Source organism: Rhinoraja longicauda, chromosome 8, assembly GCF_053455715.1.
Source record: "Rhinoraja longicauda isolate Sanriku21f chromosome 8, sRhiLon1.1, whole genome shotgun sequence".
Lineage (NCBI taxonomy): Eukaryota > Metazoa > Chordata > Chondrichthyes > Rajiformes > Arhynchobatidae > Rhinoraja > Rhinoraja longicauda.
The window spans coordinates 1763728-1786110 of NC_135960.1; the positions used below are offsets into that span (position 1 = coordinate 1763728).

The 22383-nt window shown below is 53.0% G+C and overlaps 1 protein-coding gene across 1 annotated transcript in view; it reads left to right on the top strand.

Moving 5' to 3' along the window:
* obsl1a (obscurin like cytoskeletal adaptor 1a) overlaps nt 1-22383 on the top strand; it is a 68729-nt gene that overhangs the window by 40600 nt on the left and 5746 nt on the right. Inside the window, exons 6-11 of the mRNA XM_078404309.1 lie at nt 2457-3799; nt 6023-6166; nt 7334-7516; nt 8299-8513; nt 8975-9063; nt 10121-10296. Coding sequence (XP_078260435.1) covers nt 2457-3799; nt 6023-6166; nt 7334-7516; nt 8299-8513; nt 8975-9063; nt 10121-10296 — 2150 coding nt within the window. The remainder of the gene's footprint in view (nt 1-2456; nt 3800-6022; nt 6167-7333; nt 7517-8298; nt 8514-8974; nt 9064-10120; nt 10297-22383) is intronic.

Genomic DNA, 22383 nt, shown 5'->3' on the forward strand with positions numbered 1-22383 from the left:
TGGAGAGTGGGGTGGAGAGTGGAGAGTGGGGTGGAGAGGGGAGTGGAGAGTGGAGAGTGGGGTGGAGAGGGGAGAGTGGGGTGGAGAGGGGAGTGGAGAGTGGAGAGTGGGGTGGAGAGTGGGGTGGAGAGTGGAGAGTGGGGTGGAGAGTGGAGAGTGGGGTGGAGAGGGGAGTGGAGAGTGGGGTGGAGAGTGGGGTGGAGAGTGGAGAGTGGGGTGGAGAGCGGGGTGGAGAGTGGGGTGGAGAGTGGGGTGGAGAGTGGGGTGGAGAGGGGAGTGGAGAGTGGAGAGTGGGGTGGAGAGGGGAGTGGAGAGTGGAGAGTGGGGTGGAGAGTGGGGTGGAGAGGGGAGTGGAGAGTGGAGAGTGGGGTGGAGAGTGGGGTGGAGAGTGGGGTGGAGAGGGGAGTGGAGAGTGGAGAGTGGGGTGGAGAGGGGAGTGGAGAGTGGAGAGTGGGGTGGAGAGTGGGGTGGAGAGGGGAGTGGAGAGTGGAGAGTGGGGTGGAGAGTGGGGTGGAGAGTGGGGTGGAGAGTGGAGAGTGGGGTGGAGAGTGGGGTGGAGAGTGGGGTGGAGAGCGGGGTGGAGAGTGGAGAGTGGGGTGGAGAGTGGAGAGTGGGGTGGAGAGGGGAGTGGAGAGTGGAGAGTGGGGTGGAGAGTGGAGAGCGGGGTGGAGAGTGGGGTGGAGAGGGGAGTGGAGAGTGGAGAGCGGGGTGGAGAGTGGGGTGGAGAGTGGAGAGCGGGGTGGAGAGGGGAGTGGAGAGGGGGGGGCTTTGGTGATCCATGTTTCTTTGCCCCAGACGTCCATGGCTTTGGTTTCCTCTGTTCAACATCGCTGGCCTTCAGACCCTCACTACTACATCGCTAACCCCTCTAACCCCACATGTGACCCCTCTAACCCGACCCGTGACCCCTCTAACCCGACCCGTGACCTCGCTAACCCGACCCGTGTGACCTCTCTAACCCGACCCGTGTGACCTTTCTAACCCGACCCGTGACACCTTTAACCCGACCGTGACCTCGCTAACCCGACCCGTGACCCCTCTAACACGACCCAGTGACCTCTCTAACCCGACCCGTGACCTCGCTAACCCGACCCGTGTGACCTCTCTAACCCGACCCGTGACACCTTTAATCCGACCCGTGACCTCTCTAACCCGACCCGTGACCCCTCTAACCCGACCCATGACCCCTCTAATCCGACCCGTGACCCTTCTAACCCGACCCGTGACCCCTTTAACTCGACCCATGATCCCTCTAACCCGACCCGTGACCTCTCTAACCCGACCCCTGTGACCTCTCTAACCCGACCCCTGTGACCCCTCTAACCCGACTCGTGTGACCTCTCTAACCCGACCCCACCAACATGGCTGCTCCCCGACCCGCTCTTCTTTCTTCATTGATGTGCCACTGTCCACATTCCCCACATTCTGGGTCCTGTCCCCAGTCAGAGACAATCCACCACCTACCCGGGTTTGGAGAAGTGTCTTGACTCGAAACGTCACCTATCCATGTTCTCCACAGATGCTGCCTGACCCGCTGAGTTACTCCAGCACTCTGTGAAACGTCACCTATCCTGAGATAGGTAGACCTGAGAGGGGATCTTATCGAAACGTATAAGATTATTAAGGGGTTGGACACGTTAGAGGCAGGAAACATGTTCCTGATGTTGGGGGAGTCCAGAACCAGGGGCCACAGTTCAAGAATAAGGGGTAGGCCATTTAGAACGGAGATGAGGAAAAACCTTTTTCAGTCAGAGAGTTGTAAATCTGTGGAATTCTCTGCCTCAGAAGGCAGTGGGGGCCAATTCTCTGAATGCATTCAAGAGAGAGCTAGATAGAGCTCTTAAGGATAGTGGTGTCAGGGGGTATGGGGAGAAGGCAGGAACGGGGTACTGATTGAGAATGATCAGCCATGATCACATAATAATCTTATATGTTTCAATAAGATCCCCTCTCATCCTTCTAAATTCCAGTGTATACAAGCCTAGTCGCTCCAGTCTTTCAACATACGACAGTCCCGCCATTCCGGGAATTAACCTAGTGAACCTACGCTGCACGCCCTCAATAGCAAGAATATCCTTCCTCAAATTTGGAGACCAAAACTGCACACTGTACACCAGGTGCGGTCTCACTAGGGCCCTGTACAACTGCAGAAGGACCTCTTTGCTCCTATACTCAACTCCTCTTGTTATGAAGGCCAACATGCCATTGGCTTTCTTCACTGCCTGCTGTACCTTTCAGTGACCTGATGCATTAACGTGTCCAATCCCTTAATGATCTTGTATGTTTCAATAAGATCCCGTCTCATCCTTCTAAACTCCAGCGTGTCCAAGGCCTTCATGCAGGGGTTATGCAGCCTTCCCCACCCATTCACGTGGCACATCATTGGAGAGGGGGAGTAATGGTGGGGGGCTGTGGGATTATCCTTGTGTGATTGTCTCTCTCTCCTTCTGTCTCAGGGAGGTCCGGCAAGACTCTGTGGCCTCTGGTCACCGTGACGCGTACGCGCCAGGCCCCATGGCTCAGCGGGGTGGAGGAGGTAGCGGTAACCATCTCCCCAGCAGCCTGAAAGCCAGGCCGTCCAGCCCCAAAGCCCTGGTCCAGCCCACCACCCCGTTGACCCCGAGACGCAAGCTGAGCACGCCGGCGCTCTACAGCGACACGGTGCCCGCGGAGTTCCAGGACAAGGCCAAGAAGGCCAAGGTGGAGGATGGGGACGTCGGGCTGGAGCCCGGCCGGCCGCTGAGGGACGGAGGAGGCGGAGTATCCCCCCGCCAGTCCCCCCGCCAGTCTCGCTGCGGCCCCACGGTCTCCGACCGGGCGAGGTACCTGGAGGCCTTCCCCGAGCGGCGGCGTAGCTTCGACCTGTCGGACGGCCAGGCCTGGCCCGGCTTCCGCAAGGCTCGCTCCTTCGACCACGCGGACACGCGGCAAGCCAGGCGGCGCACATCGTTCTCCGACCTCCTGCTGGACGTGGGAGGGGGCGAGGCGGGCCAGAGGAGGTCCCTCTTCCGGCAGAAGGCCGCCTCCTTCGACGAGCGGCCCCGCCAAGCCCGCGACATCGAGCTGAAGATCTCCGAGGAGCTGAGGCGCATCAAGAGGTCGGCCATGGTCTCGCCGGCCCGGCCCGTGCTGCGGTCCCCGGTGCTGGAGCGCGCCGTGAACCGCGAGCTGTCGAGCCGCAAGGCCATGGTGGCCGGGCAGCCTGAGCCCGCACCCGCCCCCGCCCCCCAACGCAAGCCCCTGCAGCGAGCTCTGGCCACGGCCGGCGGTGACCACGAAGGACCGGAGACCCTCGGAGAAGATGGAGGCCGGGCGGCCGCCAACCACATTGACCGACCTGCGAGCGGCGGGATCGGGAGGGGAGACCACCACCCTGGCGGGAACCCCTGGCCCACCCCGGGCTCGGAGCAAGCACACCCGCCCTTCACTGTCGAGGTGGTGAAGAAGGTCACCTTGACCTCAGAGGCCCGACTGCCAACCGCCATCCCAACTGGACCCAGCGAGACCGAGCTTCCTGGAGGCCTCAAACCATCATCTCCCGTGTCCAAGGAGACCCTGGACGGGCGGTCAGAGCGGGCGGACGGTGCCAACATGTGTCCAAGGCTGGGCCTTGCGCCTCTCAGCCCCGCCGGTGACCCCGGGCAACACGGACCACCCAACCCAAGGACCCTGGAGGGCCAGGAACATCCCAAAACGGAGGGTCCAGCGGAAGGGGCAAGACACCCGGTGATGGAGAGGTCCGCTCGCAAAGGCTCCAGAGGAAGGTCCAAGAAGTCACGGCCCATCTCTCCGGAACTGGGTAAGGGGGCAGCGAGGTGGGAACAAGGTTCATGACTGGACCTCGGAACTGGGCAGAAACGGGGCACTGATTGTGGGCGATCAGCCACGATCACAATGAATGGCGGTGCTGGCTCGAAGGGCCAAATGGCCTCCTCCTGCACCTATTGTCTATAGACTTCACAAGTCATTCATAACACACAGAAACTTAGAAAATAGGTGCAGGAGGAGGCCATTCGGCCCTTCGAGCCAGCACCCCCATTAATTGTGATCATGGCTGATCATCCACAATCAGTAACCCGTGCCTGCCTTCTCCCCGTATCCCTTGATTCCACTAGCCCTTAGAGCTCTATCTAACTCTCTCTTAAATTCATCCAGTGAATCGGCCTCCACTGCCCTCTGTGGCAGAGAATCCCACAGATTCACAACTCTCTGGGTGAAAAAGTTTCTTCTCACCTCAGTTTTAAATGGCCTCCCCTTTATTCTTAGACTGTGTGGCCCCTGGTTCTGGACTCCCCCAACATTGTGAACATTTTTCCTGCATCGAGCTTGTCCAGTCCTTTTATAATTTTATACGTCTCTATAAGATCCCGTCTCATCCTTCTAAATTCCAGTGAATACAAGCCCGGTCGACCCATTCTTTCATCATATGACAGTCCCACCATCCCGGGGATTAACCTGGTGAACCTACGCTGCACTGCCTCAATAGCAAGAATGTCCTTCCTCAAATTAGGAGACCAAAACTACACACAATACTCCAGGTGCGGTCTCACCAGGGCCCTGTACAACTGCAGTAGGACCTCTTTGCTCATAAACTCAAATCCTCTCACAAAGAAGGCCAACATGCCATTGGCTTTCTTCACTGCCTGCTGTACCTGCATGCTTCCTTTCAGTGACTGATGTACAAGCACACCCAGGTCTCGTTGCACCTCCCCTTTTCATAATCTGACACCATTCAGATAATAATCTGCCTTCCTGTTCTTACCACCAAAGTGGATAACCTCAAATTTATCCACATTATACTGCATCTGCCATGCATCCGCCCACTCACACAACCTGTCCAAGTCACCCTGCAACCTCATAGCATCCTCCTCACAGCTCACACTGCCACCCAGCTTTGTATCGTCCGCAAACTTGGAGATGTCACATTTAATTCCCTCGTCTAAATCATTAATATATATTGTAAATAACTGGGGTCCCAGCACCGAGCCTTGCGGTACCCCACTAGTCACTGCCTGCCATTCTGAAAAGGACCCGTTAATTCCTACTCTTTGCTGCCTGTCTGCCAACCAGTTCTCTATCCATGTCAGTCCCCTACCCCCAATACCATGCGCTCTAATTTTGCTCACTAATCTCCCGTGTGGGACCTTGTCAACGTCTTTTTGAAAGTCCAGATACACCACATCCACCAGCTCTCCATTATCCTTTCTACTTGTTACATCCTCAAAGAAATTCCAGAAGATTAGTCAAGCATGATTTCCCCTTCATAAACCCATGCTGACTGACCGATCCCATCACTGCTTTCCAAATGGGCTGCTATAACATCTTTAACTGATGGGACTGAAGGCTGATAAATCCCCAGGGCCTGATGGTCTGCATCCCAGAGTGCTTAAGGAAGTGGCTCTAGAAACCATGGACGCATTGGTGATCATTTTCCAATGTTCTATAGATTCAGGATCAGTTCCTGTGGATTGGAGGGTAGCTAATATTATCCCACTTTTTAAGAAAGGAGGGAGAGAGAAAACGGGAAATTATAGACCAGTTAGTCTGACATCAGTGGTGGGGAAGATGCTGGAGCCAATTATAAAAGACGAAATTACGGAGCATTTGGATCGCAGAAACAGGATCGTTCCGAGTCAGCATGGATTTACGAAGGGAAAATCGTGCTTGACTAATCTACTGGAATTCTTTGAGGATGTAACTAGGAAAATTGACAGGGGAGAGTCAGTGGATGTGGTGTACCTCGACTTTCAGAAAACCTTCGACAAGGTCCCACATAGGAGATTAGTGGGCAAAATTAGAGCACATGGTATTGGAGGTCGGGTACTGACATGGATAGAAAGTTGGTTGGCAGACAGAAAGCAAAGAGTGGGGATAAATGGGTCCCTTTCAGAACTAGTGGGGTACCGCAAGGCTCGGTGCTGGGACCGCAACTATTTACAATACACATTAATGACTTGGATGAAGGGATTAAAAGTACTCAACTCCTCTCACTGTTTTTAACGCAAGGGTTTTGTCCCGACAGAATCGTCCGATGACTCCTACGTGTCAGCCGGTGAAGACCCTCTGGAACCTCCACTGTTCGAGATCGCCATTGCCGACACTGTGGTCACCGTGGGATCCGGAGCGCTGCTGAAATGTATCATCACTGGGACGCCCATGCCTGAAGGTATGCCACGATAGACAACAGGAGCAGGAAGAGGCCATTCGGCCCTTCGAGCCTGTACGCACCGCCATTCAATGTGATCATGGCTGATCATTCTCAATCAGTACCCCGTTCCTGCCTTCTCCCCATACCCCCTGACTCCGCTATCCTTAAGAGCTCTATCCAGCTCTCTCTTGAATGCATTCAGAGAATTGGCCTCCACTGCCTTCTGAGGCAGAGAATTCCACAGATTCACAACTCTCTGACTGAAAACGTTTTTCCTCATCTCAGATCTAAATGGCCTACCCCTTATTCTTAAACTGTGGCCCCTGGTTCTGGACTCCCCCAACATTGGGAACATGTTTCCTGCATCTAGCCTGTCATAGAAACATAGAAACATAGAAAATAGGTGCAGGAGTAGGCCATTCGGCCCTTCGAGCCTGCACCACCATTCAATATGATCATGGCTGATCATCCAACTCAGTAACCTGTACCTGCCTTCTCTCCATACCACCTGATCCTTTTAGCCATAAGGGCCACATCTAACTCCCTCTTAAATATAGCCAATAAACTTGCCTCAACTACCCTCTGTGGCAGAGAATTCCACAGACTCACCACTCTCTGTGTAAAGAAATGTTTTCTCACCTCGGTCCTAAAAGACTTCCCCCTTATCCTTAAGCTGTAACCCCTGGTTCTGGACTTCCGCAACATCGGGAACAATCTTCCTGCATCTAGCCTCTCCAACCCCTTAATAATCTTATATGTTTCGATAGGATCCCCTCTCATCCTTCTAAATTCCAGCGTATACAAGCCTAGTCGCTCCAGTCTTTCAACATACGACAGTCCCACCATTCCGGGAATTAACCTGTTAAACCTACGCTGCACGCCCTCAATAGCAAGAATATCCTTCCTCAAAGCCTGTCCAATCCCTTAAGAATGTTATATGTTTGTATAAGATCCCCTCTCATCCTTCTAAATTCCAGCGAATACAAGCCCAGTCGACCCACTCTTTCATCGGACGTCAGTCCCGCCCGCCATCCCGGGGATTAAGCTGGTGAACCTACGCTGCACAATAACAATAACAAGACTGCCCTTCCTCAAATGGCCTAGCCCTTATTCTGATCAAGGTTGTGCCTGGGGGTTTTTGTGGCCGCCACTCACTTAACGCATTGATTGGCTTTGTCCTTGCAGTGGTGTGGAGGAAGGATGGGGAGGTAGTGAGGACCTGCCCGGGCCAGGTGGTGAAGGCCGAAGGAGAACGACACACCCTGTTCATCCTCTCGGCCTCCCCACAGCACGCGGGCCTCTACTCTGTCACCGCGTCCAACGAGGTGGGCCTGGCGAGCTGCTGTGCCAACGTCCACGTTCACACCGGTAAGTTGCCTTTGGGTTTAGTTTGGGGTTTTTTTTCGCCTTCCATCACAGTGAGTCGGGTTACCAACGGTCCCGTATTAGCCGGGACATTCCATATTTTGGGCTAAATTGTTTTGTTCCGTATGGGACCGTACTTGTCTGATATTAGGCCATGGGGGCGTTGTAGGCCCGGACAGTGTAGGCCCGGACAGTGTAGGCCCGGACGCTGTAGGCCCGGACAGTGTAGGCCTGGACAGTGTAGGCCTGGACGCTGTAGGCCCGGACGCTGTAGGCCCGGACGCTGTAGGCCCGGACGCTGTAGGCCCAGACGGTGTAGGCCCGGACAGTGTGGGCCCGGACAGTGTGGGCCCGGACACTGTAGGCCCGGCAGCTGTAGGCCCGGCAGCTGTAGGCCTGGACGGTGTAGGCCCGGACGCTGTAGTCCCAGACGGTGTAGGCCCGGACAGTGTGGGCCCGGACACTGTATCTGTGAAGAACATGGATAGGTGACGTTTCACAGGGTGCTGGAGTAACTCAGTGGGTCAGGCAGCAACTGTGGAGAGAAGGAATGGGTGATGTTGCAGGTCGAGACCCTTCAGACTGAAAAGCTTTTTGCTGTACCTAGGTACACGTGACACTAGGCTGAACTGAACTGAACTAATGTGAGCTCTGTGTGTGTGTGTGTGTGTGTGTGTGTGTGTGTGTGTGTGTGTGTGTGTGTGTGTGTGTGTGTGTGTGTGTGTGTGTGTGTGTGTGTGTGTGTGTGTGTGTGTGTGTGTGTGTGTGTGTGTGTGTGTGTACAGGTCCTGCTCCTGACCCCTGTCCACAGATGGTCCCTGCCGGTCTCTACAGCCCTATCACCTCCGACGATGAGTACCTCAGCCCAATGGAGGAGCTGGGCGATCTCAGCTACAAAGGCAGGCAACGCCAACCCTTGCCCGATGCCCACCACACCCAGACCACCGAGACCCGCCGGGCGGTCATCGACACCCACTTCAAAGCACCACCCACCTTCGAGGTACGTCCAACCGAACGCCCCCGACCCGAAACGTCACCTATCCACCTCCTCCACAGATGCTGCCTGACCCGCTGAGTTACTCCAGCACTCTGCGAACGTCACCTATCCATGTTCCGCATTTATCTCTAAACTAAACTAAAAACTAAACTAAACACCAGAGATAATTTATAACCCTAATCGTAAACCACCCCCCCCCCCGCCCCCTCCAGAGAAACCGCCTCTCTGTTGCACAGATAACTGACCCTGTGTGTGTGTGTGTGTGTGTGTGTGTGTGTGTGTGTGTGTGTGTGTGCGCGCGTGCATGTGTGCGTGTGTGCATGTGTGTGCGTGTGTGCGTGTGTGCATGTGTGTGTGCATGTATGTGTGTGCTTGTATGTGCGTGCGTGTGTGCGTGTGCATGCGTGCGTGTGCGTGCGTGTGTGTGTGTGTGTGTGTGTGTGTGTGTGTGTGTTTTTGTGCAGGTTCCTCTCAGCAACCAGGTGGTTGTGGAAGGTGATGATGTCTCTTTGACCGTGCGGGTCCTGGGGGAACCCAACCCCATCATCTACTGGTGAGTGAACACGAGCTTACAGGTCCTGAAACATAGACAACAGGTGCAGGAGGAGGCCATTCGGCTCTTTGGGTCGAAAGCCCTAGTGTGTGTAGGATAGTGTTAGTGTGCGGGGATCGCTGGTCGGCGTGGACCCGGTGGGCCGAAGGGCCTGTTTCCATGCTGTATCTCTAAACTAAACTAAACTGAACCGTCCTCTCACCAACTAGAGAGCGGTCCTGACCTCCCATCCACCTCATTGGAGACCCTCGGACTATCCTTGAACAGCCAGGCCATCTTGACCCAGGGCTCGGCTCAGAGGACGATCTCCACCCGGGCAAGGCCTCGGCAAGGCCAACAGCCCAGACCATCACACAAACCAACCTCCCTCCCACCGACTCCATCTACACCTCACGCTGCCTCGGCAAGGCCAGCAGCATCATCAAGGACCAGTCTCACCCCGGCCACTCCCTCTTCTCCCCTCTCCCATCGGGCAAGAGGTACAGAAGTGTGGAAACGCACACCTCCAGATTCAGGGGCAGTTTCTTCCCGGCTGTTATCAGGCAACTGAACCGTCCTCTCACCAACTAGAAAGCGATCCTGAACTCCCATCTACCTCATTGGAGACCCTCGGACTATCCCTGATCGGACTTTGCCGGCTTCACCTTGCACTGAACGTTATTCCCTTTATCCAGTATCTGTACACTGTGGACGGCTCGATTGTAATCATGTATTGTCTTTCCGCTGTCTGGATAGTGCGCAACACAAGCTTTTCACTGTACCTCGGTACACGGGACAATATACTAGACTCCACCTAGTGTAGATGGGGCATGTTGGTTGGCGTGGGCAAGTCGGGCCGAATGGCCTGTTTCTGTGCTGTCTGTTTAGTTTATTGTCCCGCGAGTTGGGCCGGTCTAAAGGAGGTGGGCGAGTTGGGCCGAAGGGCCTGTTTCCACGCGGTCATCACTGGGTGACTGAGTCGGTGAGGGGTGTTGGGGGGGGGGGAGGGGACATGCCGAACCCCTTGAGCTCTCTGTGGGGTTGGCGACGCTCTGACCGTCTGCTTCCCCGTCTCTAGGCTGCGTAACCGCGAGCCGGTGAAGAGCGACGGGCGGCACAGCGTGCTGGAGGGCGAGGACGGAAGGTTCCAGCTCAACATCGCCGCCGCTCAGCGGGCGGACGCGGGCGTGTACTCGTGCAAAGCCATTAACGAGTACGGGACCAGACAGTGCAGCTGCAAGATGGACGTGAAAGGTCAGTCTTGGTGTTCCTCACGCGTCCACACCGTGCTGTTACACCCAGCCACACGGTCATCTGTGTGCGTGTGTGTCTACATGTATGTTTGTGTGAGTGTGTATACATGTGTGTGTGTATATACAGTATGTGTGTGTGTGTGTCTGTGTGTGTATATATTTATGTGTATGTTTTTGTGTGCGCGTGTGTGCGCGCGTGTGTGAGTGTGCAAATATATATGTGTGGTAGTGTGTGTATGTCTGTATATTTTTGTGTATATATGTGTGCATGTGTGTGTGTGTGCGTACGTGTGTGTCTGTCTGTATGTGTGTGCGCGTGTGTGTGTGCGTGTGTGTGTGTGCGTGTGTATGTGTGCATGCATTTGTGTGTGTACCAGTGTGCGTGTGTGCGTTCGTGTGTGTGCGTGTGTGTGCGCGTGTGTCACCACCCATCCAGGCACCACCCCTGGACCCTGCGTCTGATTACAGAGAGCGTGGCGGATGCGAAGTGTATGGTTTAATATGTTTTAGTTTAGAGACACAGCGCAGAAACAGGCCCCTCCGATCCACCGGGCCCGCGCCGCCCAGCGATCCCTGTGCACTAACACCAGCCTACACACACACCAGATGAGATGCTTATCTAAGATGTAACTAAGTGCTTATGTAAAATTGACAAGTACCATACCGTACAGGGACAATTATAACATTTGCCCAGCCAATTAACCTACAAACCTGCACGTCTTTGGAGTGTGGGAGGAAACCGAAGACCCCGGAGAAAACCCACGCAGGTCACGGGGAGAACGTACAAACTCCGTACAGACAGCACCCGTAGTCAGGATGGAACCTGGGCCTCCAGCGCCGTGAGGCAGCAGCTCTACCCGCTGCGCCACCGTGCCATGAGGTCGTAGGTAGATAGTAGTTCAGGACCGCTCCCTAGTTGCAGTTGGATGGTTCAGTTGCCTGATGCCAGCTGGGAAAAACACGCCAGGGGCAGCAGGGAGAAGGCAGGTGGGCCGAAGGGCCTGTTTCCGCGCTGTATCTCCAAAGTCTAAAACATGGTGAATCTGTAGGAGGCAGGAGACATGTGAACGATCCCAGGAATGAGTGGGTTAACGTATGATGAGCGTTTGTGGGCACTGGGCCTGTACTCGCTGGAGTTTAGAAGGATGAGGGGGGACCTCATTGAAACGTACAGAATAGTGAGCGGCCTGGATAGAGTGGATGTGGGGAGGATGTTTCCACTAGTGGGAGAGTCTAGGACCAGAGGGCACAGCCTCAGAATTAAAGGAAGTTCCTTTAGGAAGGAGATGAGGAGGAATTTCTTCAGTCAGAGGGTGGTGAATCTGTGGGATTCTTTGCCACAGACGGCTGTGGAGGCCACAAGTCAGTGGGTATTTTTAAGGCAGAAATAGATAGATTCTTGATCAGTGGGGGTGTCAGGGGTTACGGGGAGAAGGCAGGAGAATGGGGTTAGGAGGGAGAGATAGATCAGCCGTGGGTAGGAAAGAAAACTGCAAATGCTGGTTTAAGTCGAAGGCAGACACAAAATGCTGGAGTAACTCAGCGAGTCAGGCAGCATCTCTGGAGAGTCCAAAGACCCGAAACGTCACCCATTCCTTCACTCCAGAGATGCTGCCTGACCCGCTGAGTTACTCCAGCACTCTATGAAACGTCACCTATCCATGTTCTCCACAGATGCTGCCTGAACCGCTGAGTTACTCCGGCACTCTGTGAAACGTCACCAATCTCTTCAGGATAGCGGAGTCAGGGGGTATGGGAAGGCAGGAACGGGGTACTGATTGAGAATGATTGGCCATGATCACATTGAATGGTGGTGCTGGCTCGAAGGGCCAAATGGCCTCCTCCTGCACCTATTGTCTATTGTCTATCCATGTTCTCCAGAGATGCTGCCTGACCCGCTGAGTTACTCCAGCATTTTGTGTCTACCTTCGATAGATCAGCCATGATTGAATGGCGGAGTAGACTTGATGGGCCGAATGGCCTAATTCTGCTCCTATCACTTATGGCCGTCTGAGATGCCCGGGCTTGGCCATGCGTCAATGTGTTGTCGATGAACCTTCTGTACTGCTGCACATTCTACCCTCCACACTGAAAGTCAAAGGATACATGCCCTTCGGCCCAACTTGCCCACACCGGCCAGCATGCCCCATCTACACTGGTCCCTCCTGCCCGCGTTTGGCCCATCTCCCTCCAAACCTGTCCTATCCATGTACCTGTCCAAGTGTCTTTTAAACGGCATCATACTTCTCGTTAGTGTGGCCCAGCGGGTGGAGTTGCCGCTTTGGAGCTGAGTGCTGTCTGTACGGAGTTTGCACGTTCTCCCCGTGACCTGCGTAGGTTTTCTCCGAGATCTTCAGTTTCCTCCCACACTCCAAGGACGTGCAGGTTTGAAGGTTAATTGGTTTCTGTAAATTGTCCTTACTTTTTTTAATGTAGTTTATTGTCAGGTGCAGTTAATAAGATCACATGGTCATAAGTGATAGGAGCAGAATTAGGCCATTCGGCCCATCAAGTCTACACCGCCATTCAATCGTGGCTGATCTGTCTCTCCCTCCTAACCCCATTAGACAATAGGTGCAGGAGGAGGCCATTCGGTCCTTCGAGCCAGCACCGCCATTCAATGTGATCATGGCTGATCATTCTCAATCAGTACCCCGTTCCTGCCTTCTCCCCACACCCCCTGACTCCGCTATCCTTAAGAGCTCAATCCAGCTCTCCCTTGAATGCATTCAGAGAATTGGCCTCCACTGCCTTCTGAGGCAGAGAATTCCACAGATTCACAACTCTCTGACCGAAAAAGGTTTTCCTCATCTCCGTTCTAAATGGCCTACCCCTTATTCTTAAACTGTGGCCCCTGGTTCTGGACTCCCCCAACATTGGGAACATGTTTTCTGCCTCTAACGTGTCCAACCCCTTAATAATCTTATACGTTTCGATAAGATCCCCTTTCATCCTTCTAAATTCCAGTGTACACAAGCCTAGTCGCTCCAGTCTTTCAACATATGACAGTCCCGCCATTCCGGGAATTAACCTAGTAAACCTACGCTGCACGCCCTCAATAGCAAGAATATCCTTCCTCAAATTTGGAGACCAAAACTGCACACAGTACTCCAGGTGCGGTCTCACTAGGGCCCTGTACAACTGCAGAAGGACCTCTTTGCTCCTGTACTCAACTCCTCTTGTTATGAAGATATTCTCTTGTTTTTCTCCTGCCTTCTCCCCATAACCCCTGACACCCGCACTGATCAAGAATCTATCTATCTCTGACTTTAAAATATCCACTGACTTGTGGCCTCCACAGCCGTCTGTGGCGAAGAATCCCACAGATTCACCACCCTCTGACTAAAGAAGTTCCTCCTTACCTCTTTACTAAAAGAACGTCCTTTAATTCTGAGGCTGTGCCCTCTGGTCCTAGATTCTCCCACTAGTGGAAACATCCTCCCCACATCCACTCGATCCAGGCTGCTCACTATTCTGTACGTTTCAATGAGGTCCCCCCTCATCCTTCTAAACTCCAGCGAGTACAGGCCCAGTGCCCACAAACTCAGAATGCAGATGGACAGAATGTGGGAGTGGAAGAGAAGGAGAGGGGCTGGCGTGTGGGGTGTTGCACTGAGCAGACGACACGCTGAACACACACGCGTGTAGTGAGGGCAACCTCTCAGTGTACATACGTGCTGTGTACGTGTCCGTGCCGTGATTCTGTGCCATTGCTCTCCAAGTTAATCATACGTGTTCTCGTTGGCTAATGTATCCGTGTTGGTAATCGGTGTACACGTGTATGTATGTGCGTGTTTGTTCAGACATGTACATGTACTGTGTTTTAGTGCTTTACAGTGGCGTGTGTTTGTAACTGCCTGTTTGTGAGTGTGTGTGTGTATGTGTGTTTGAACATGTGTGTAAATGCATGTGTGTGTGTGTGTGTGTGTGTGTGTGTGTATGGGTGTCTGTGTGTGTGTGTAAATATGCGTGTGTAAGTGGATCGGTGTGTGTGGTGTGTAAGTGTGAGCGTGCGTAAGTGTGCATGCACTTGCAAGTGCATGTGATGTTGTGTGTGTGTTAGTATAAGTGTGAGCGCGCATGGGACCAGTGTGTGTGTATGTGTGATTGTGTGGAATGCATGCGAGCAATAGCGTGCAAGTGTGTCCATGTGTAAGAGTGTGTTGGTTTGTGTGCCTGTGTGTGTGTGAGTGGTTTAAGTGTGTAAGTTTGATTGTGTACATATGTGTGGCCCAGTAAGTGTGTGTGAGTGTGTAAGGATGTGTGAGTGTCTAAGCGTGTCAGTGCTTGAGTGTATGAGTGGGTCCGTGTATGTGTGTGTGGGTGCGTGTGTGTGTGTGTGCGCGTGTGTGTGTTTGAGTAGTTTAAGTGCATAAGTTTGATTGTGTACATATGTATGGCCCAGTAAATGTGTGTGAGTGTGTAAGGGTGTGTGCGTGTCTAAGTGTGTCAGTGTGTGAGTGTATGAGTGGGTCCGTGTATGTGCGTGTGTATACGAGTGTGTGTGTGTGTGTGCGCGTGTGTGCGTGTGTATGTGTGTGCGCGTGTGTGCGTGTGTGTGTGCGCGCGCGTGTGTGTATGTGTGTTTTGTCACTAACAGGCGTCAGCTGATGGGGTTTCTGTCTGCTCACAGGGACAGAGTGGGTGTGGTCCGGGTGAGTGTGACAGGCTGCTCACTCTCACCGTGCACACTCCCTCATTCACCGCAGCCGCCCGACCGCCCGCCCTCCTTGCACAACCGGCTTCAATCAACTGGACTGCCACAAGCCTCGCACGCCCCTACGTCGCACACTCACCGGGCTGCCGGCACTAGTACACCCAGCGTGCACACTACGCACACCGGCGGACAGGGGAGTCACAGTCCATCTCCCCTCTTCCCTTGTCCCCCTCCCCCTAGTGTGCCCCCATAATAGTGAGCACAGGGAGTCTCCCATAATAGTGAGCACAGGGAGTCTTTGTTCCATAATAGTGAGCATGTGTAGTGTGTCCCCGTAATAGTGAGTACAGGGAATCTTTGTTCCATAATAGTGAACACGTGTAGTGTGTTCCCATAATAGTGAGCACAGGGAGTCGTTGTTCCCATAATAGTGAGCACAGGGTCTTTGTTCCCATAATAGTGAGCCCAGGGGAGTTGTTCTCATAATAGTGAGCACGTGTAGTGTGTCTCCATAATAGTGACCACACTGTGTGAATCTTCCCGTAATAGTGAGCACAAGCAACGCGTGTCCCCGTAATAGTGAGTCCGGGTAGTTGTGTGTCCTCAGAATAGTGAGAACAGCCAGTGTGCGAGTGTATCTCCATACTAGCGACCACTGTGAGTGTATCCCCATAATAGTGAGCACAGGGAGCATGTCTCCAAGTCACAATCAGCACACGGAGTGTGTGCCTCCATAATAGTGAGCACATCGAGCCGGTGTCCCGTGTAATAGTGAGCACAGGGAACGCGCTCCACAATAGTGAGTACATGCCCCCCCTAGCAATAGTGTGAATGCGTAGTGTGTGTGTGTGTCCCATTATGGTGAGTATAGGTTGTTCATATGCATAATAGTGAACACAGGTTGTGCCCCCTTCATCGTGAGCACGGTGTGTGTCTCCACAATAGTGAACACAGGGAGCATGTCCACACAATAGTGAATACAGGGAGCATGTCCACACAATAGTGAACAAGGGGGGGCCTACACAATAGTGAGCATAGGGTGTGAGTGTGCCCATAGTAGTGAGCGCAGAGAGAGTATCCCCATAACAGTGAGCACTGAGTGTGTACACGCCTTTAACAGTGAGCACAGAGTGTGCCCCCATAATTGTGAGCACATGGATGGCGTTTCCATTTTTGTGAGCGGAGAGCGTGGCCTCATAATAGTGAGCACAGCGAGTGTGCGTGCCGGTAATTGTGATCACGTGGACCATGTCTCCATAATAGCAATGACATGGAGTGTGACCCCATAATAGTGTGCACATGAGAGTGTGTGTCCCCTGTGTTCACACTCACATGGAGCATGACACCACAAAGTGAGCATGGTGTGCCCATAATAGTGAGTATGGGCTTTGTCCCATAATAGTGAGCAGGTGGACACCATCCCGCAATAGTGAGCAGGGGAGACACGCCCCGTACTAGTGAGCACAAGAAACTTGTCCCCATAACAATGGTCACGGGGCGAGCTCCCACAATAGTGAGCAGTGAGTGTGTATCCCACCAATAGTGAGCACAGGGGACACGTGTCCCCGTAATAGTGAACACAGGGCGTGTGGCCCAATAATAGTGAGCACATGCGGTGGGCGGCCGTAATAGTGAGCACAGCGAGCGTGCAATTGTAATAGTGAGCACAGGGAACACGCGTCCCAGTAATAGTGCGCACAGGGAGTGTGGCCCCATAATGGTGAAGCACGTGCAGTGTGCGGCCATAATAGTGAGCACAGGGAATGTGCGAGTGTAATAGTGAGCACAGGGAGAGTGTCACTTTCATACTAGTGAGTGAACGTGGCCCCCTGATAGGGATGTGTCTCCCCTCAAACTCCGACACTCCAGGGAATACAACCCTAGCCCGTCCACCCTCCTCATGTAGCTGGAACCCTCTGATCCAGGCATCGTTCCAACAGAGAAACATAGACATTAGGTGCAGGAGGAGGCCATTCGGCCCTTCGAGCCAGCATTGTGATCATGGCTGATCATCCACAATCAGTAACCCGTGCCTGCCTTCTCCCCATATCCCTTGATTCCACTAGCCCCTAGAGCTCTATCTAACTCGCTCGTAAATTCATCCAGTGAATTGGCCTCCACTGCCCTCTGTGGCAGAGAATTCCACAAATTCACAACTGAAAAAGTATCTCCTCACCTCAGATTTAAATGGCCTCCCCTTTATTCTTAGACTGTGTGGCCCCTGGTTCTGGACTCCCCCAACATTGGGAACATTTTTCCTGCATCTAGCTTGTATCTCTAAAATAAATGTATCTGTCCAAATGTCTTTTAAGTGTTGTCCTAGCCGAGGCGCTGCAAGTCCACCTAGACTGTAGACTGTTGCCTGGTTTAGTGGGTATGAGCTACAGGGAGAGGTTGAACACACTTGGATTGTTGGTGTGGAGAGGATTATAAGAGGCGTAGATAGAGACAGTGAGAATCTTTTTCCCTGCGTGGAAACATCAAATACTCCAGAGCAAAGCTTTCGGGAGAGCGGGGCAAAGTTTAAAGCAGGTGTGCGGGCCAAGTGTTCACTGGAGTTTAGAAGGATGAGAGGGGATCTTACAGAGACGTATAAAATTATAAAAGGACTGGACAAGCTAGATGCAGGAAAAATGTTCCCAATGTTGGGGGAGTCCAGAACCAGGGGCCACACAGTCTAAGAATAAAGGGGAGGCCAGTTAAAACTGAGGTGAGAAGATACTTTTACACCCAGAGAGTTGTGAATATGTGGAATTCTCTGCCACAGAGGACAGTGGAGGGCAATTCACTGGATGGATTCAAAAGAGAGTTAGATAGAGCTCTAGGGGCTAGTGGAATCAAGGGATATGGGGAGAAGGCAGGCATGGGTTACTGATTGTGGATGATCAGCCATGATCACAATGAATGGCGGTGCTGGCTCGAAGCATCTAGCTTGTCCAGTCCTTTCATAATTTTATACGTCTCTATAAGATCCCCTCTCATCCTTTTAAACTCCAGTGAATACAAGCCCAGTCTTTCCAATCTTTCCTCGTATGACAGTCCCGCCATCCCGGGGATTAACCTGGTGAACCTACGCTGCACTGCCTCAATAGCAAGGACGTCCTTCCTCAAATTAGGAGACCAAAACTGCACACAGTACTGCAGGTGCGGTCTCACCAGGGCCCTGTACAACTGCACACAGTACTCCAGGTGCGGTCTCACCAGGGCCCTGTACAACTGCACACAGTACTCCAGGTGCGGTCTCACTAGGGCCCTGTACAACTGCACACAGTACTCCAGGTGCGGTCTCACCAGGGCCCTGTACAACTGCAGAAGGACTTCTTTGCTCCTGTACTCAAATCCTCTTGTTATGAAGGCCAACATGCCATTAGCTTTCTTCACTGCCTGCTGTACCTACACGCTTACTTTCAGTGTACAAGGACACCCAGGTCTCGCTGCACCTCCCCCTTACCTAACCTGACACCATTGAGATAATAATCTGCCTCCTTGTTTTTGCCGCCAAAGTGGATAACCTCACATTCATCTATATTATACTGCATCTGCCACGCATCTGCCCACTCACTCAACGTGTCCAGGTCACCCTGCAACCTCCTAACATCCTCTTCACAGTTCACACTACCACCCAGCTTTGTGTCATCCGCAAACTTGCTAGTGTTGCTTCTAATTCCTTCATCCAAATCATTAATATATATTGTACTGTCGAGACACTGTGACCGTTTGTAAGAATAGGAACATACGATACTTAGTTTAAAAACAAATGCAATAAAATAAATTTAAAGAGGCATGGTGTTATTTATTATATCTGTACAACAGGAGTAAAACCCTTCCCCTCCCCTCATCTCCTCTCTACGGAAACAAGACAGGAAAGGGTACAGAGAAGATTTACGAGGATGTTGCCAGGACTAGAGGGTGTGAGCTACAGGGAGAGGTTGAGCAGGCTGGGTCTCTATTCCATGGAGCGCAGGAGGATGAGGGGAGATCTTACAGAGGTGTACAAAATCATGAGAGGAATAGATCAGGTAGATGCACAGAGTCTCTTGCCCAGAGTAGGGGAATCGAGGACCAGAGGACACAGGTTCAAGGAATTTAGTAGGAATCCGAGGGGCAACTTTTTCACACAGAGGGTGGTGGGTGTATGGAACGAGCTGCCGGAGGAGGTAGTTGAGGCTGGGACTATCCCATCGTTTAAGAAACAGTTAGACAGGTACATGGATAGGACAGGTTTGGAGGGATATGGACCAAGTGCAGGCAGGTGGGACTAGGGTAGCTGGGACATTGTTGGCCGGTGTGAGCAAGTTGGGCCGAAGGGCCTGTTTCCACACTGTGTCACTCTATGACAGGAAGACCTAGATGGAGGCACAAGGAACTGCAGATGCTGGTTTATTTTTTTTAAAAGACACAAAGTGCTGGAGTAACTCAGCGGGTCAGGCAGCATCTCTGGAGAACATGGATAGGTGACGTTTCACAGAGTGTTGGAGTAACTCAGCGGGTCAGGCAGCATCTGTGGAGAACATGGATAGGTGACGTTTCACAGAGTGCTGGAGTAACTCAGCGGGTCAGGCAGCATCTGTGGAGAACATGGATAGGTGACGTTTCACAGAGTGCTGGAGTAACTCAGCGGGTCAGGCAGCATCTGTGGAGAACATGGATAGGTGACGTTTCACAGAGTGCTGGAGTAACTCAGCGGGTCAGGCAGCATCTCTGGAGAGAAGGAATGGGTGACGATTCGGTTCGAGACCCTTTTTCAGAATGATCTTCAGATTGATCTCGACCCGAAACGTCACCCATTCCTTCCCAGAGATGCGTAACGTTTCTGGTCGGGACCCTTAGAACATCTACAATCAGTACCCCGTTCCTGCTTTCTCCCCATATCCCTTGATTCCGTTGGCCCTAAGAGCTAAATCTAACTCTCTCTTAAATACATCCAGTGAATTGTCCTCCACTGCCCTCTGTGGGAGACAAATTCCACAGATTCACAACTCTCTGGGTGAAGAAGCTTTTCCTCATCTCAGTCCTTAATGGCCGACCCCTTATTCTTAAACTGTGTGTGGCCCCTGGTTCTGGACTCCCCCAACATCGGGAACATTTTTTCCTGCATCTAGCCTGTCCAATCCCTTAAGAATTTTAAATGTTTCTATCAGATCCCCTCTCATCCTTCTAAACTCCAGCGAATACAAGCCCAGTCTTTCCAATCTTTCCTCATATGACAGTCCCTCCATCCCAAAGATTTCTATCAGATCCCCTCTCATCTAAATTCTAGTGAATACAATGTGGGCCCAAAATTGTCGTGCTATCGTGTACCATTTTAGCTGTAGTTCAGGAACAAACAAACACGATTTTTAGTGTAAGGATGTGCCAGTCTGTCCTAGCCAATTCCTGTCTCATACCTTCAAAGTCTCCTTTCTTTAAGTTCAGGACCCTGGTCTCTGAATTAACCGGGTCAGTCTCCACCCCAATGCAGAATTCCACCATGTTATGTTCACTGTGCCCAAGGTGCTTTGCACAACAAGATCGCTGACTAGTCCTTCCTCATTACACAATTCCCAGTCCAGGATGGGCTGCCCTCTAGTTGGTTCCTCTACACACATTGGCTTATTCAGACCAGACGCTAACTTTAACCCGACATCTATAGTTCTGTGTTTCTACAATGAAGTTCTTACGAGGGGTTGCCAACTGTCCCTTACTTTGGGCTAAATTGGTTTGTCCCATTCGGGACCGCCCTTGTCCCGTATTAGGACCGGGGGGGACGCTGTAGGCCCAGACGCTGTAGGCCCGGTCAGTGTAGGCCCGGACGCTGTAGGTCCGGACAGTGTAGGCCCGGACAGTGTAGGCCCGGACAGTATTGGCCCGGACAGTGTAGGCCCGGACAGTGTGGGCCCGGACAGTGTGGGCCCGGACAGTGTGGGCCCGGACAGTGTGGGCCCGGACAGTGTGGGCCCGGACAGTGTGGGCCCGGACAGTGTGGGCCCGGACAGTGTGGGCCCGGACAGTGTGGGCCCGGACAGTGTGGGCCCGGACAGTGTGGGCCCGGACAGTGTGGGCCCGGACAGTGTGGGCCCGGACAGTGTAGGCCGGTGAGTGTAGGCCCGGACGCTGTAGGCCCAGACATTGTAGGCCCGGACAGCGTAGGTCCGGACACTGTAGGCCCGGACAGTGTAGGCCGGACAGTGTAGGCCCCTACAGTGTAGGCCCGGACAATGCTGGTCCGGACAGTGTAGGCCCGGAGGTGGCGTAGCAACCCGCCTCCAGGCCCGGGTTGGCCGCCATTGGTGGAGCGGGAGCACGTGGGTGGCCGCTGGTTGGGTGAAATCACGTGGGGCGCGGGGCGGTGACGTCACCTTGTCCCGTATTTGGGAGTGAGGAAGTTGGCAACCCTAGTTCCTACATACAGCGGCTTATCAGACTCGTACACACAAAACACATGACAACAATTCAAAATCACAATATTAGTGCAAAAAGAAACACAAAGTCCGTAGAAGATCACAGTTTATTTAGTTAATTGTCCCGTGTACCGAGCGAGGTACAGTGAGAAGCAGCGTACAGATACTGGATAAAGGGAATCACGTTCAGTGCAAGGTAAAGCCGGCAAAGTCCGATCAAGGATAGTCCGAGGGTCTCCAATGAGGTGGATGGGAGGTCAGGACCGCTCTCTAGTTGGTGAGAGGACGGTTCAGTTGCCAGATAACAGCCGGGAAGAAACTGCCCCTGAATCTGGAGGTGTGCGTTTCCACACTTCTGTACCTCTTGCCCGATGGGAGAGGGGAGAAGAGGGAGTGGCCGGGGTGAGACTGGTCCTTGATGATGCTGCTGGCCTTGCCGAGGCAGCGTGAGGTGTAGATGGAGTCGGTGGGTTTGTGTGATGGTCTGGGCTGCTGGCCTTGCCGAGGCAGCGTGAGGTGTAGATGGAGTCGGTGGGAGGGAGGTTGGTTTGTGTGATGGTCTGGGCTGCTGGCCTTGCTGAGGCAGCGTGAGGTGTAGATGGAGTCGGTGGGAGGGAGGTTGGTTTGTGTGATGGTCTGGGCTGCTGGCCTTGCCGAGGCAGCGTGAGGTGTAGATGGAGTCGGTGGGAGGGAGGTTGGTTTGTGTGACGGTCACAGTCGCTGAGGTTAATGTTGTGCAATATTTAAGAGGCTGATGGCTGTTGGGGAGAAGCTGTTCTTCATAAGGTCATAAGTGATAGGAGCACAATTAGGCCATTCGGCCCAGCGAGTCTCCTCCACCATTCAATCATTGGCTGATCTATCTCTCCCTCCTAACCCCATTCTCCTGCCTTCTCCCCATAATGTTTTAGCTCTTCGGGCAGAAGGAATCAAGGGATGTGGGAGTAAAAATCAGGCACGGGTTACTGATTGTGGATGATCAGCCATGATCACATTGAATGGCGGTGCTGGCTCGAAGGGCCGAATGGCCTCCTCCTGCACCTATTGTCTG